The sequence below is a fragment of the Ixodes scapularis genome, unplaced genomic scaffold, assembly GCF_016920785.2.
Source record: "Ixodes scapularis isolate PalLabHiFi unplaced genomic scaffold, ASM1692078v2 PGA_scaffold2__306_contigs__length_199485367, whole genome shotgun sequence".
NCBI classification, from domain to species: Eukaryota; Metazoa; Arthropoda; class Arachnida; order Ixodida; family Ixodidae; genus Ixodes; species Ixodes scapularis.
In genome coordinates, this window is record NW_024609857.1 from 179270293 (window position 1) to 179284135 (window position 13843).

The window sequence follows — 13843 nt, forward strand, 5'->3', positions numbered from 1 at the left end:
AGCTTTTTCTATAAAACACCCAACAATATTTTGTTCTTAAATCTGCACGGCTTTTGACTTGCAATGTGGTTGGGCTTGTGCAGTTTTATTTAATTTAAATAAAAAAATGAAAATTTTGTTACTTTTGTTATTTTATTACAATATCTAATTGCTCCGGGGACTTAATAGAACTTTTTACCGGTTGTCCTGCAGGTATATAATCTATATTAAAAACGTTCAAACCGGGGGTGGACGTGATGTTTTCGCGGTAAAGCGCCAAGCGAAAGATTGATGTTTTGCGGTGTGGCACATCCAAACCACACCGCAAAACATCAATCGGTCGCTTGGCGCTTTACCATCCGTCTGCGTCAGCGGGCTCAGCCACATTACAATCGCGAAAACATCACGTCCACCGCCGTAAAAGAAGACCACTTGCTCCTCGCGCACACAGTCGCCCCTGGAGAAGAAACCAAGCAGGTTTCGAAACGTTGGGCTTCGTTTGATTTTCGGTTGGCGTCCCTTCCACCTCTTCTAATTGTTCTTACCGAACCAGGCAGATTCCTGCCAAATGTTTACTTTCGAGAAATAACTTTCCTTCAATTCTAAGTACCATAGTTATTATAAACACAGACGAAAAAAGGTGCATATTCTTCCACCACTTGTCACATGTAATACACCCCAAAAGTTCAGTTCGACGTACCGCGCACTGACGTGAAGCTGGCGGTATCAACTTTCACTGGCGGCTCGATAGCCGAGATGTACAATTTATTAAAAAACAAATTCAAAAAATGTACGTGTGTCTGACTGCAAAAAAGAGTAATCGGGATTTTTTTGGCCCTACCGCAAAACATTAGTGTTTTTTTGTTGTAGTTTTTGAAACGTGATTGAGCTGCCTAATATATTATATCGTACCTTCATCAAGCATCTTGTAAAAGTTGGGGCCGTCAGTTCGAGGTCAGTGCGCGGTACGTCGAGCTGAAGTGTTGGGGTGGGTTATTATATGCAGTCTTGTACACGTTACTAAAAAAAAGTAATCGATTACAATTACTATTACTCTTGGCTAAAAAGTATTCGATTAGATTACTTGATTACTCGACGGCAAAAGTAATTGGACATTACTTAAAGATGCGATTGTTACTTTTCCGATTACTTTATTGCGTGAAGACACATCTTTAGCGCTCATAACAATGAACTACTTCCAACCTATATTTCACATTTGCACAAGTATTGAAGAAAAACTGGCTCCCTCTTCGTGGTCGTTGCACCTTCACAATGCGGACACAAGCATGGAATTCGTTTGAAGACGTTTAATGATTTGGGCGTTCGCGAGTGTGTGTTTGTGTGTGTGGGGGGGGGGGGGGGGGAGCGGAGGGGGTTCTAGATCTTGTTAAGCTTGAGCAAGGGTTGTCGCTCAAAGTTTGCGTCGCTCATTTAATTATTCAGATATGGATGAACTCGCACGTTATACAAAAGAGCAGCAGCTCCAGGATTTGAAACGGATCATGTGCAGTATTCATTAGAGGAAGAGATCGCCCCGACCACTTCTCAACTCCAAACATTTCTTGTCACAAAGGCCACGAAGGGGAAATGGGGAAATATTTCAACTGCCTTTGTTATATTTTGCATCCGCTTTAGGCATTCTTCGGTTCTGGTTCTACGGGCTGCGAGTAGGTACCCTAAGCAGGATTTTTTTTATTGTTTTATTTATGTGTGTGTGTAAGTGAGGGGGCTAGTTTAAACTAAGGACTCACAAAGCTACATTCTGCTTCCTCAAACTTCGCCCTGAATGGCCTTTGTCACGCACTGTGGCTTTCCTGGGGCTTCCTACTCCCAGTCCCAGCTCGAAAAACAAAACAAAAAACGGACATTCCACAGAAACTGTACATAGAAAGAGATTCCCCTCGTTTCCTGCAGCTCCGCAAAAATCTTTCTTTTTTTCCGTTCGAAAAAAAAAAAAGAAGGAAATTTTATTTCTGTCATTTTATAAAAAAAAGGCGTGTGCCGGGGGTGGGGGTTCCGTGGACAAATTGTAACCGGTTACAAGTAATTTTATTACTTCAAAAAGTAATCAGATTACTCTTCTGATTACTGCCTAATAAAAGTAATCAACTGATTACAAAATTACTCCAAAAAGTAATCGATTAGAATTAATTTGATCACTTGTAATGCGTACGGTACAAGTCTGGTTATATGTGACAAAGGGTCTAATGATTATACACTTGTTTGGAGTCATTCCTATTAACTTTTATAACCTTGATTCTCCATATCCAAAAGGTTTGACGGGCACTGATACGTTTGTAAATATTTCCTAATCTACGTTTGTAACCGACTATCAGTTTTGAATTCTAGTAAAACCTTTCAGGTGCCGACACACATACCTTGTTGTCTCCACATGGAGTGCCATCAGGCAACTCATATCTGAAACCCCTAGCATTCACGGTATTGTTTAGGCAACAGCCCATGAAACATTCTGTAGCGTTAGCAACGTGATATTTATTGCCCTCCTGCAATGTAAAATATTTAGAAATTTATTGGTTCAAATATTTAAGTCGCTTTGTAATATATATATGCCTGCCAGGGCAAGCTTGTACTCACAGGACATTTGAAAACTCCATGGGAATGTCGAGTAGAACAGTAGTTTTCTGCTTTGAAGTATGTCGCTGGAAGGCTCCGATTGGAGGAAACATCGGGCTTCGGGGTCTTTTTCCAACAGACGTCTTTCATTCTAAATAGTTGGAACAAATACACTTAGAACCTTTACGTAATGGCACTGCATTTTATGCAATGCATTAGGCTATTTTTCAATTAGGAATGCGCAGAAAGTTCCGCAATAAAATAGGCGTAAATTTTAGTGAAGTGTTGCCTATACACAATAACAGCGCTAGTCATTCGTATTTGTTCACCAACTTTTTATGGTGGAGCTGTTTGGGCTAGTTTTCACAGGATCGTGTCCGTGTATGTCAACACAAACCTACCTGGACAGGTATCGCCATCTATAAGCGACGGCGGCAAGCATACAACCAGTATGGTTTCCGTCGTCGCTCGTAGATGGCGGCAACCTTTCCAGCTATAATAGAAGAATGGATAGTTGGGCGCGTTGGTGGGAATTCATCGTAGGAAACAGCGCGAAAAACATACGATGACGAAAAAGAAGCACACAGTGTATCGAGTACAGCTCCGCTGGTCTTCCTTCTTCACGAGAGTGGAAAGGCGGGACGATGTTTTTATTACTTTTCCTACACAATATGTGTAGGAAAAGGTAATAAAAAATAAAAAAAAACAACAACAACAAAATTGAGTAGCCCAGAACGGCATATTCGACCTTTGAACTTTTAGCTAATGTCAAGTTTGGTGATATATACTACGCAAACTACAAATATGAGAAATCTCAAATATTTTCTACTTATAATAATACAAGGGAACTATTGATTTAGATATGTACAGCGTTTTGGTGAGTATATACATTGCGTCCAAAACGCGCAAACATTGCTCCTTTGTCATTTTGACACTTGATTTCTAAACCGTTATCTAAATAAAATTGAAGAGCTACAACATTAATATTTATGCCATAACTTCTTATTAATAAGTTCTTTCGAAGAATATATAAAGAATTGCTTTATTTAAAAACAATACAATTTTTATGTCGCTCGAAGCTTGTTTTGAAGTAGAGCGATAAAGAACTTCAAAATATAAATTAAGAAAAAAAAAAAAAAAAACAACTACCGTAAACCCTTTATTGAAATTCACAGTGATAGTTCTTTCACCACACTATTGTGTTTACTTATAAAAAAAATGTTGCATCATTTTGTTTTCTTCAAAGCTACAGCTCTGCAAAAGGCACCTTCCACGACTGCGTTTTTGCCCAATGCCGTGTATCGTATAACCAGATATAGTATTGTGCAGTATTCAGGCATTGGGCTCAAATTGATGTATTATACTAATTAAAACAATACCCGCGCTGCTTGTCCTTCGCATTTATTGAACCAGTAATCTAGTTTTCGCATTTAAATTTACAAGTTCTAGGTGCCTTAGCCGAAAGTTTTCCACTTGTAATCGCTACAACTACCTTTTTTACAGAAAGTCGTAGAAAAGTAAGAAGCGGTGCAAATTATATGCAAATGTGTATATATATATATATATATATATTCGTGATGAGGTGGTAATGACTGAGCCACTAAGCTTGTTAAACTGCTATTCATCAAGGTTGTAGGTCCGGCTGGCCAAGGTAAACCTGTGACTTCAGTGGTAGACTTTCACAAAGACGTCCCTTAAAATAGAGAAATACATATATGCATATATTTGTAATAATTTTATCTAATATAATTTAAGAAAAAATTGAAAATGCAAGAAAACAAAATGAGGAAACATATCGAGTGCACTAGAGCGCCCCCTTCGGCGAGAGGCTGTCTTGAGAAGTCCGTTTTTTTGGCCCTCTTTAAACCAAACTGACGAATTCCTTGAAGCACTCACATGCATTGCAATAATTTGAACGAGTGCGAGAGAACTCGTCAACTCGGAATGGAGAAAATAGGGAATGCACGAACTGATTTCCTCTGGTTCATGGCCGCAGCTTTCCGGGAGGAGAATTCGAAAGCCCCTGTGGAGTAAGTCAAGCTATGCCTCTCTGGTTGTCCTAGTTTTTGTACGTGGTAGCGAGCTCTTCTTGAAGCAGCAGACAAAACTAGGCCTGAATTTACCAGGGCAAAACAGTCGATAATCGCGGTGTCGGCCTATTTATAGGATGGCGTTTACCGATGTGGGAGTTGTTTTCTCGCCTTGCATCGTTCGACGTGTCAAATAGGAAAGCAAAGCAAAGCCGCTAAGCCTAAAGACCCGCACGGCCACCCTTGAAACCAATTTCAGAGTCACGAGGTTCGAAGGGCATTCGTTGTAACCCTGTGTCCACGTGCACGCAGTTTGTAGATGGACGTACTGTCGCTTTGACTCGCTGGCGGCACAGGTGCTAAGCAACATCGTTGTCAATATACGGGGTGTCCCCGAAAAATATTTACAGGGTGTTCTTCACCTCATATTAAACTACGCATCGCTAAACGCTCATTCTTCGCCCGAAGGTAGCGTTAGATTCTCGAACTAACTGCGAAAGCTTCAGCCCGAACGAATACGTCATCCAAAAGTTATATGTGATTTTCTGAAAATTTCAACGGGAAAATGGTATACCCGAAGGAACTCTCGAATTTATGAAGCTTTATGGCGCAAAAACCAAAAACGGGCCAAAATGGGGCCATTTTCTCATCGAAATTTTAAGAAAATCACTTATAATTTTGAATAAGATATCGGTTCGCGCTGAAACTTCTGCATCTGGTACGGACATATTGGCACGTGTGGTGGCAAAAAAACAACAACAAAAAAAAACAATAAATAAGCAAGAAGAAATAAACGTTTAATGTGGCGAACTTGTGCCAAAAATGAAAGGGTACAAAGGATAATAACAGAGCGTCGCGCGCGCCGAAGTCGGCGTAGCAGCAGAGTCGAACGCTGGGGCGAAAACCGACTCCGCTTGCCTTGCGGAATCCCATGTACCCTCGTGGGTTTCTGGATCGTTCGGCGTAGAAGGCTCGGCGCGTAAAACATTCTAACCTCTTATCAGCAAGACGGTTCTCAAATTCACCAGAACATCACATTACAGTGCCAAAAAAAAAAAAAAATGTGTAGCCGCGGCCAGGAATCGAACCCTGGCCTTCAGCGTGGAAGGCAAGCGCGATAACCGTTAGGCTTTTTTTTTTTTTTTGCGATATCCGTTAGGTTACGCGCGCGCTGCCTACTTGGCCAGCTGCGCGCGCGGCATTACTCCCGCCTTTAAAAAGTGTATCGTCCCGATGCAACCCAAAAACAAAACAAAGCAAATAAAAAGAACGGTAAACTAAAGAGTCATTTGGAACACATAAGGTTCACAGTCCTATCGAGTGTAGTACGGCTTCAGTCGCACGACATGAACGACTTCCGGTCGTGGGGGGCGGCGTGACGAAGTCCGTGTTCCGTCGGGCATCACCTCGTAGTTCAGATCCCCGAGTCGACGAAGCACTTTGTAGGGTCCAAAGTAACGTTTCAGGAGTTTCTCGCTGAGACCGCGGCGCCGTATTGGTGTCCAATATACCCGGTCTCCCTGTTGAAATTGGACGTCACGGCGACGAAGGCTATACCGGCGTGCGTCGACTCGCTGTTGGTCTTGAATCTTGATTCTTGTCAGCTGACGAGCTTCCTCCGCGCGCTGGGAGATCAGTTGAGCGTCGTCGTTGCCATCATTGGTTGGCACGTGAGGCAGCATGGCGTCGAGCATTGTGGTAACCGCCCGGCTGTGTACCAGTTGGAAAGGCGTCACTCCCGAAGTTTCTTGAACCGCTGCGTTGTACGCAAACGTAACGTACGGTAACACCTCGTCCCACGTCTTGTGCTCCACGTCGACGTACATGGAGGTCATGTCAGCGATCGTCTTGTTGAGCCGCTCTGTTAGTCCGTTCGTCTGCGAATGATAAGCGGTAATTCGTCGATGGTTGGTGTGACTAACCCGAAGAACCTCTTGAGTCAGCTGTGCCATGAAAGGTAATCCTCGATCTGTCATCAACACTTCGGGTGCGCCTTGTCGAAGGAGGATGGACTCGACGAAAAACTTCGCGACTTCCAGTGCTGTTCCCGATGGCAGGGCTTTCGTCTCGGCGTATCGTGTAAGAATATCGGTAGCGACGATAATCCACCGATTTCCTTGAGTCGATGTTGGGAACGGCCCAAGTAAGTCCATTCTGACCTGCTGGAAGGGCGTAGTCGGGGCGGGTATCAGCTGCAGGAGTCCTGCTGGCTTCGTCGGAGGCCTCTTACATCGTTGGCACTCATGGCACGATCGTGTGTACAGGTGGACTGTTTTCAGGAGTCTCGGCCAGTAGTACTTGCCACAAATCCGGGCGAGTGTCCTGCTGTAGCCGAGGTGTCCAGCCGTCGGGTCGTTGTGGCATGCTTGAAAGATCTCTTCTCGCGGGCTGGCCGGAACAACCAGCAGCCAGGCAGGGTTGCTCGTTCCAAAGTTCTTGAAGAGCACGCCGCGCCGCAGAATGAAGCTTGACGAGTCTCGGGCCAAGACTCAAGGAACTGGACTTCCTTGACCTTCGAGTTGGTCGATCACAGCGCGAAGTTCCCGGTCGTCTCGTTGAAGTGCTCCCATGTCAGTATCTGTAACTGCGCCGAGAAAACGGGTGTCATCGTCGTCGTCAATGATTTCGGTAGGAAATTCGACTGGGGTCCTAGACAAACAGTCGGCGTCGTTGTGCTTGCGGCCAGACTTATGCACAATGGTTACGTCGTATTCTTGCAGCCGAAGGCTCCAGCGAGCGAGGCGTCCTGACGGGTCCTTGAGGTTGGTGGGCCAACAGAGAGCGTTGTGGTCCGTGACAACTCGGAACGGGATCCCGTACAGGTACAGGTGGAACTTGGTTAACGCCCAGATGACAGCGAGACATTCCTTTTCGGTCGCTGAGTAATTTTTCTCCGCCGTGGACAGTGCCCTGCTTGCGTAAGCAATCACCCTGTCTGCTCCGTCTTGCTTCTAGACAAGTACCGCGCCGAGTCCATCGTTGCTGGCGTCCATCTGAACTTCCGTTTCCGCTGAAGGATCGAAGTGTGCGAGGATAGGGGGCGACTGGAGTATTTCCTTCAGTTCGTTGAACGCTTGTTCTTGCTCCTCCCCCACTGTAAGTTCACGTCGTCTTTCGTCAGATGCGTGAGCGGTGCAGAAATCTTGGAAAAATCGCGAACGAAACGTCTGTAGTAAGCGCACAGCCCAAGAAATCTTCTTACGGCTTTCTTATCTGATGGTTTCGGGAATTTAGCAACAGCGGATGTCTTGGCAGGATCAGGGCTAAAACCCTGAGCACTCACGACATGACCCAGGAATTTGAGCTCGCTGTTAGCGAACCGACGTTTTGACGGTTTTAGTGTCAGTCCAGCATTCTGGATAGCCGGTAGCACGGCTCACAAACGTCTCAGGTGCTCGTCGAAGTCGCTTGCGAATACCACGACGTCGTCGAGGTAGGCGAGGCAGCTTTTCCATTTTAGGCAGGAAAGAACGGTGTCTATTACGCGCTGGAACGTCGCCGGTGCTGTACACAGTCCGAACGGCATCACTTTAAATTCGTACAGTCAGTCCAGCGTGACGAAAACAGTCTTCTCCCGATCCCGTTCGTCGACCTCGATCTGCCAGTACCCACTCTTCGGGTCCATCGACGAAAAGAATCGGGCGTGGCGCAGCCGGTCCAGAGTGTCGTCGATGCGTGGCAGCGGGTAGACGTCCTTTCTTGTTATGGCGTTTAGTCGACGAGAGTCCACGCAGAACCGAAGAGTCCCGTCTTTCTTTTTCACCAGGACTACCGTAGAAGCCCATGGACTCTGTGAGGGTTGGACGATGTCGTCGTCGAGCATTTCTTGGACCTGCTTTTGGATGACTTCTCTCTCTTTCACAGATACACGATACGGCGACCGATGATCAGGAAGTGCGTCGTCATCAGTAATAATTCGATGTTTCGCAACCGTCGTTTGGCGCACCTTTGACGACGTGTAGAATCACTTACTGAACTCGGCGAGAAGGTCACTGAGTTGCCGTCGTTGTGGGGTAGGCAGGACTGGATCGATGTCAAACTGCGAATGCGGCGTTGTCTCGTGTCGCCCCGAAGAGATGTATTCTGCTATTACGGCGATTGCGGCTGAGTCCATGAGTTCCTCGGCGTGACCCACGGCGGTGCCTTTCGTAAGGTGCTGAGCCTCCTGTCGGAAGTTTGTTACGAGTTCAACAGTGTGTCCGTCTTGTAGCTCCGCGATGCCTCTTGCGACGCCGATCCCTCTTCCTAGAAGCAACTGGAGGCTTCCCTCGAGCAGAACGTCGCCGAAGAAAGCCCCGTCGATCCCGATGGGTACGAAAACACTGGACCGCGGCGGTAAGTTCATGTGATTTGCGAGGACTCGGACCGCGGATGACGTCGCTTTGGATTCCTCCAGCGCTGGAGCAGGTTTTCGTAGCGTCAGCCGGTTTTCACCGAGGTCGATGTCGGCGCCATACTCGCAAAGGAAGTCCATTCTAAGGGTAACGTCTCTCGAGCAGTCTTGGAGAACGACGAACATTGACAGGGCACGTCTCACCATGGATCTCGACGCCAGCAGTGCAAATCCCGACTGGTGTGATTATGTGCCCACCGGCGGTCCGTATCTGTGGGCCATCCCACGGCGTCGTCACTTTCCGAAGGCGTTGGGAGAGCCTCCCACTCAGGACGGAGTAGGCTGCTCCGGTGTCGACGAGGGCGGACGCGTCGTGGCCGTCGATAACGACGTGTAGGTTATTCTTCACCGTTGCAGGAGCGTCGCTTCGGTCCCTGGTGGTGTTTGACTGGGGGCCCTCCGACGTTTGTGGAGGATCTTTGCGTCGGTCGTCTTCGGCAACTCCACCTCCAAGGGTTGCCGCGCGTAATTTCCCCGGCGAGGAGCGAGGGGCGAAAGGCTTTCACGTCGGGGTCGGTGCATCGGCGAAGTTGGCCGTCCAGACGAAGATGACCGGAACTCTCGGCGGGACGCACGCTCGGGGGACTGAGGTCGTCGCAGGCACTCGTCGATCTCCCGAGGTCGTTCATCATAATGGGGGCGCGGGTCGTTCGGGTGGAACCCGCGCAGCCCAAGTCGTCGGTATGGGCATCGGCGGTAGGTGTGGTCTGCTTCCCCGCAGTGGAAACACAGAGGGCGTCGGCCGGGCGTTCGCCACACGTCGGTCTCCCAAGGTACGTGGGGCTCCTGGCAGGTGTACTGGACCTGGTCGTCGTGGCATCTTTCGTGTTGCGGTGCAGGAGACTGACGTCGGGACGGCGCGACATAGGTGCGAGGAGCAGGCGGTGGCCGTCGGGCCACTGCGGCGTAAGTCAACGTGGGCTCCTCGGTGGCTGCCACGGCGACGGGAGCCTCTGGTTGGATGGCTCTCTGAACTTCTTCCCGCACAACCTCGGCGAAGGAGAGCGTGGCTGGTAGTGGAAAGCGCGCGCTGGGAGGGCGTGCTTGATGTTTGTTGCCTCGGTGACGAATCCGTCGACGGTTGCCGGCGGGTTGCGGACGAGGCCTCCGAAAATGTCGTCTCTCACCCCGCGCATGAGAATTCGTAGCTTCTTCTCTTCGGTAGCCCAAGGCAAGCTCGATAACCGTTAGGCCACGCGCGAGCGGCAATATAGCGCTATTTTTGGGCGGATAATGAGTGTTCGTCGAAGCGTAGTTTGCATTAGCGGTAAAAATAACCTTGTAAATATTTTTCGCGGACACCCTGTGATATCGTCCCCAGGAGCCAACACAGGGGTCAAAAGCGGAATGCAGCGAGTCCTTAAAGCGACGAGCGCAATAGTAGCAGATCCGACCTAATCAGCGCTAGATCAGAAAAACAGCAAACTCCACAAGGTGGCGGTGGCCCCCTCGTGAACCTAAAGAGAAGCTTTAGAGAACCAGAGACGTCATGGATCGCAGAACACACGCAATTATTGCCTGTTTTCTTCTGGCGGACTTTGTTATTCGGAGGAACTGATTGCCACATGCTTACACTTACTCTGTACGTTGCTAGAAAGAAAAAGGTAATAACTCATCGTATTTCCTTCTTCCTTTCTCCTGTCATGCTTTCGGGAGGTCACTTAGCCTTGTGATTGTGTGACAAGACAACACGCGCGCTGTCTCTTTTATATTTTTAGTTTACGTAGTAGGTGTCCCCAAACATAACATAAAGCGGAATGTGAAAAATCGAATATGCACTCAGTTCTGATTTCTCTTCAATTATTATGTTTGTGCAAAATCTTTTTTAGTAACGTTCCCTACACACTTTGAAGATTAATATATAATCAATTTAGCAAGAAAAGAAAAGACGCTTACAATTCTCTGTAATGCCGAATTAGTGCGCAGCTCTTCAGGAGCAGAAGGCTACGGAGGGAAGGGCATGTCCCTGCTCCCCCTTCGTACCCCGCCCTCCTCCTTCCCTACTCCTTTCCTGTTTAGTGGGAGATTTTCGCTAAATTTCACGCTAAATTTAGAGGGAAATCTACAGTTTCCAGCTAAATTTAGCGGGAAAAGTATACCCTTGTGACGTCACAGGTGACGTCACGTGTGACGTTTTTATGGGACGATGCAACGCGTGGTTACGTCGACGCCACTCAACCCGGAAACGAGCGCCTCAGAGCTGGGCTCCAAAACAAACAAAAAAAAATACTCGTAATCGTGACGTCACACGTCCCAATGACGAGTGGCGTCACGAGAGAAAAATTTTCGCGCCAAACTTAGCGTGAAAATTTTACCCTCGTGACGTCACACGTCACGTCATCGTGTTACGTCATCATGTGACATCATGGTTTGACGTCATGAGGGTAAAATTTCCCCGCTATATTTTGCGAAAAAGCTTTTCCGCTAAATTTAGTGAAGCAATTTTCGAGCTAAATTTATAGGAAAAATTTTAAGCTCTTGACGTCGCATGTGACATCATTATGCGTGACGTCACACGCGACGTCAATGATGAGACCCATCCCATAACGGAACGCGCGGTTACGCCGCGCGTTCCGTTATGGGATGTTTATTTGCATGTGAGGACTCCAAGACTCGTTTTAGCGAACAACTCGGTGCGCCCAAGACTGCCCAGCTGTTCCTCGAAAGATGCCGAGTACAACTTGTTGCGCTGTGGGCTGCTCAAACAACCCGCTGCGCAACCCGGAGGTGCTTTTTCACAAGTTTCCAACGGACCTGAAATTGGAGAAGGTGTGGGTGAACGCTGTTCGACCAGTGGACTTTGGACTTCGGCTTTTACTTGCCCGAGGAAAAAAGAACGAAAAAACAGACGTGTACAGCCCAGCACACCTGTGTTCGGGCGCCGCGGCCCACGCCGGAGAGCCTCAAAGCTTCGTGTCTGGGACTGACCCGCAGCGCAAAAGCGAGAGGGCGCCCAGTACTGTACGTCACTGGCAGCGCGGCGTAGAGCAACGCCGCTCCATCCACGGAGCGCCGATGACAATTTAGGCCTAGCGACGAATACGGAAGACCGCACGCACGGCGACAGCCGCCGAGTACGGCACCAAACGAGTTCATTTGTTTTCCAGTCGCTAGCTTTTGGGTATACAAGCGACAAGTGTGGGTTAGCGCACACACGGCGGCGGCTGCCGAGTACGGCACCGAACGAGTTCACGGATTTTCCAGTCGCTAACGTTTGGGTATACGCACTAACTCTTGCTACGTATGCTGGACAACTAGCAGGTATACAGAATTAAAACAAAATAAGCTAGCTTACCTCCTATGTTTAGAAGGCTAGCGCAACAGAGGTAGGTGCCGCTCGGCCTGCGTACTCGTTGAACGAGAACGGGCCTGACGTCACGTTCACATAGCGGCTGATTTCCAGTGTTGCCGGGACCTCGAGCGGCTAGTTTCGGTTTTGTTGGCCGCGCCCCAAACAAAACTTGAGGCGTCGATATCTTTGAAACTACGCACAATAACGAGAAAAAAAATTACATCTTGCGAGTCAGGGGCGCTGACTGCGCTAAAAACTGTCATAATCCCAAAATCCAAAGTATGGACCAAAGTTGCCCTTTAATTAACGTTAAGCCGCACAGGCAATGTCTCGGTGTTAGCATGTGACACGAATCCATGTAAGCAGTTCAGACTCTATGTTCCCAGTCGTCTACTGTGTTTAGATAATGTTTTGACAACTTTAATGAACGAAGTACTCACGTATTATTGTTGTATTGCTGACGCAAAACCTCTTTGGTGCATTCTGATAAACCTCGGGGACTAGTCAAATACCTCGTAGCCATTAAGGTTCTACCGCTTTCTGGACAGGTATCACTTATATCCCACGGAGAGCCCAACCTGAAAAAACAACAGCAAAAAGAAAAAAACACAAAAAAAGACACTTTTAGAGTATTCGGTGAAAAAAGGGATAGAAAAAAGGCAAGCGCCGAGCAGGAAATATAAACAGATAAAATAATATTTGTAGGAGGGGGAGGAAGGGCAAAGAATGACCACTTGCTGCGGCTGCTTAATCCGAAATTGAAAGGTATAGCAAAGGAAGAAACACAGAATGCTCGTGTCCGCGCCTCACCTCTTTGTCGTTTCGTATTTACAACGACAACCGTTGCTGGTTTAAGGCCCGCGGACAGGCGGAGGTTGAGAGTTCAATCCTCGCTCCTGGCCCCATTTTTCGCCAGTTCTCTTTCCCTTTCCCTAACTTTAATGGAATGAATTCAATAGTCACCTTCTTCCCTCTTCGTTCACAATATTACTACGGCTGCACTTGTCAATCTTCACTCATTCCCAATATATATACGGTGCAGCCTGTCCCTATGGGGAGGAGTGGTTCCCTAGATATCTAAGAAGACGGGACCTTTTCGACATTTGCAAGCTGCGATGACGTGCCTCGTCACTGCCGCATGTCGGAAATAGCTCGGGCCTTAAATCAGCAATGGTTCTTGTCTACCAAGTTAAGCTAATTCGAAACTAAACAGTACACAAAGAGCTGGTCAGAAATTGAGTCCGCCGAAACCAGTGGCCGGGATGGTCTAATCGGTTAAGGAGCGCCCCGGACAGGCGAAGGTTGCGGGTTCAATCTCCTCTCCTAGCCCAGTTTTTCACCAGCTCTCTTTCCCTTTCCCTAACTTTAATGCAATAAATTCAATAATAACCTTCTCCCCTCTTCGTTCACAATACTACTACGGCTGCACTTGTCAATCTTCACTCGTTCCCATTTTAGACATATATATATATTTAATTTTTTGTATTTCTAATTCATATAAAAATTAGAGCTTTGCACTTTGTGTCCTTTTTGCTAGAAGTAGATCAAATTGTATGCAGACTTCACTAAGGGAAT

General features: G+C 47.4%; 1 protein-coding gene across 1 annotated transcript in view; it reads right to left on the bottom strand.

Annotated features, from left to right (window-relative positions):
* The window catches only part of LOC115326985, an 87934-nt gene that overhangs the window by 3216 nt on the left and 70875 nt on the right, over positions 1-13843 (bottom strand). Inside the window, exons 7-9 of the mRNA XM_042291305.1 lie at positions 12709-12846; positions 2575-2704; positions 2358-2483 (exon numbers count right to left, since the gene is read on the bottom strand). Coding sequence (XP_042147239.1) covers positions 2358-2483; positions 2575-2704; positions 12709-12846 — 394 coding nt within the window. The remainder of the gene's footprint in view (positions 1-2357; positions 2484-2574; positions 2705-12708; positions 12847-13843) is intronic.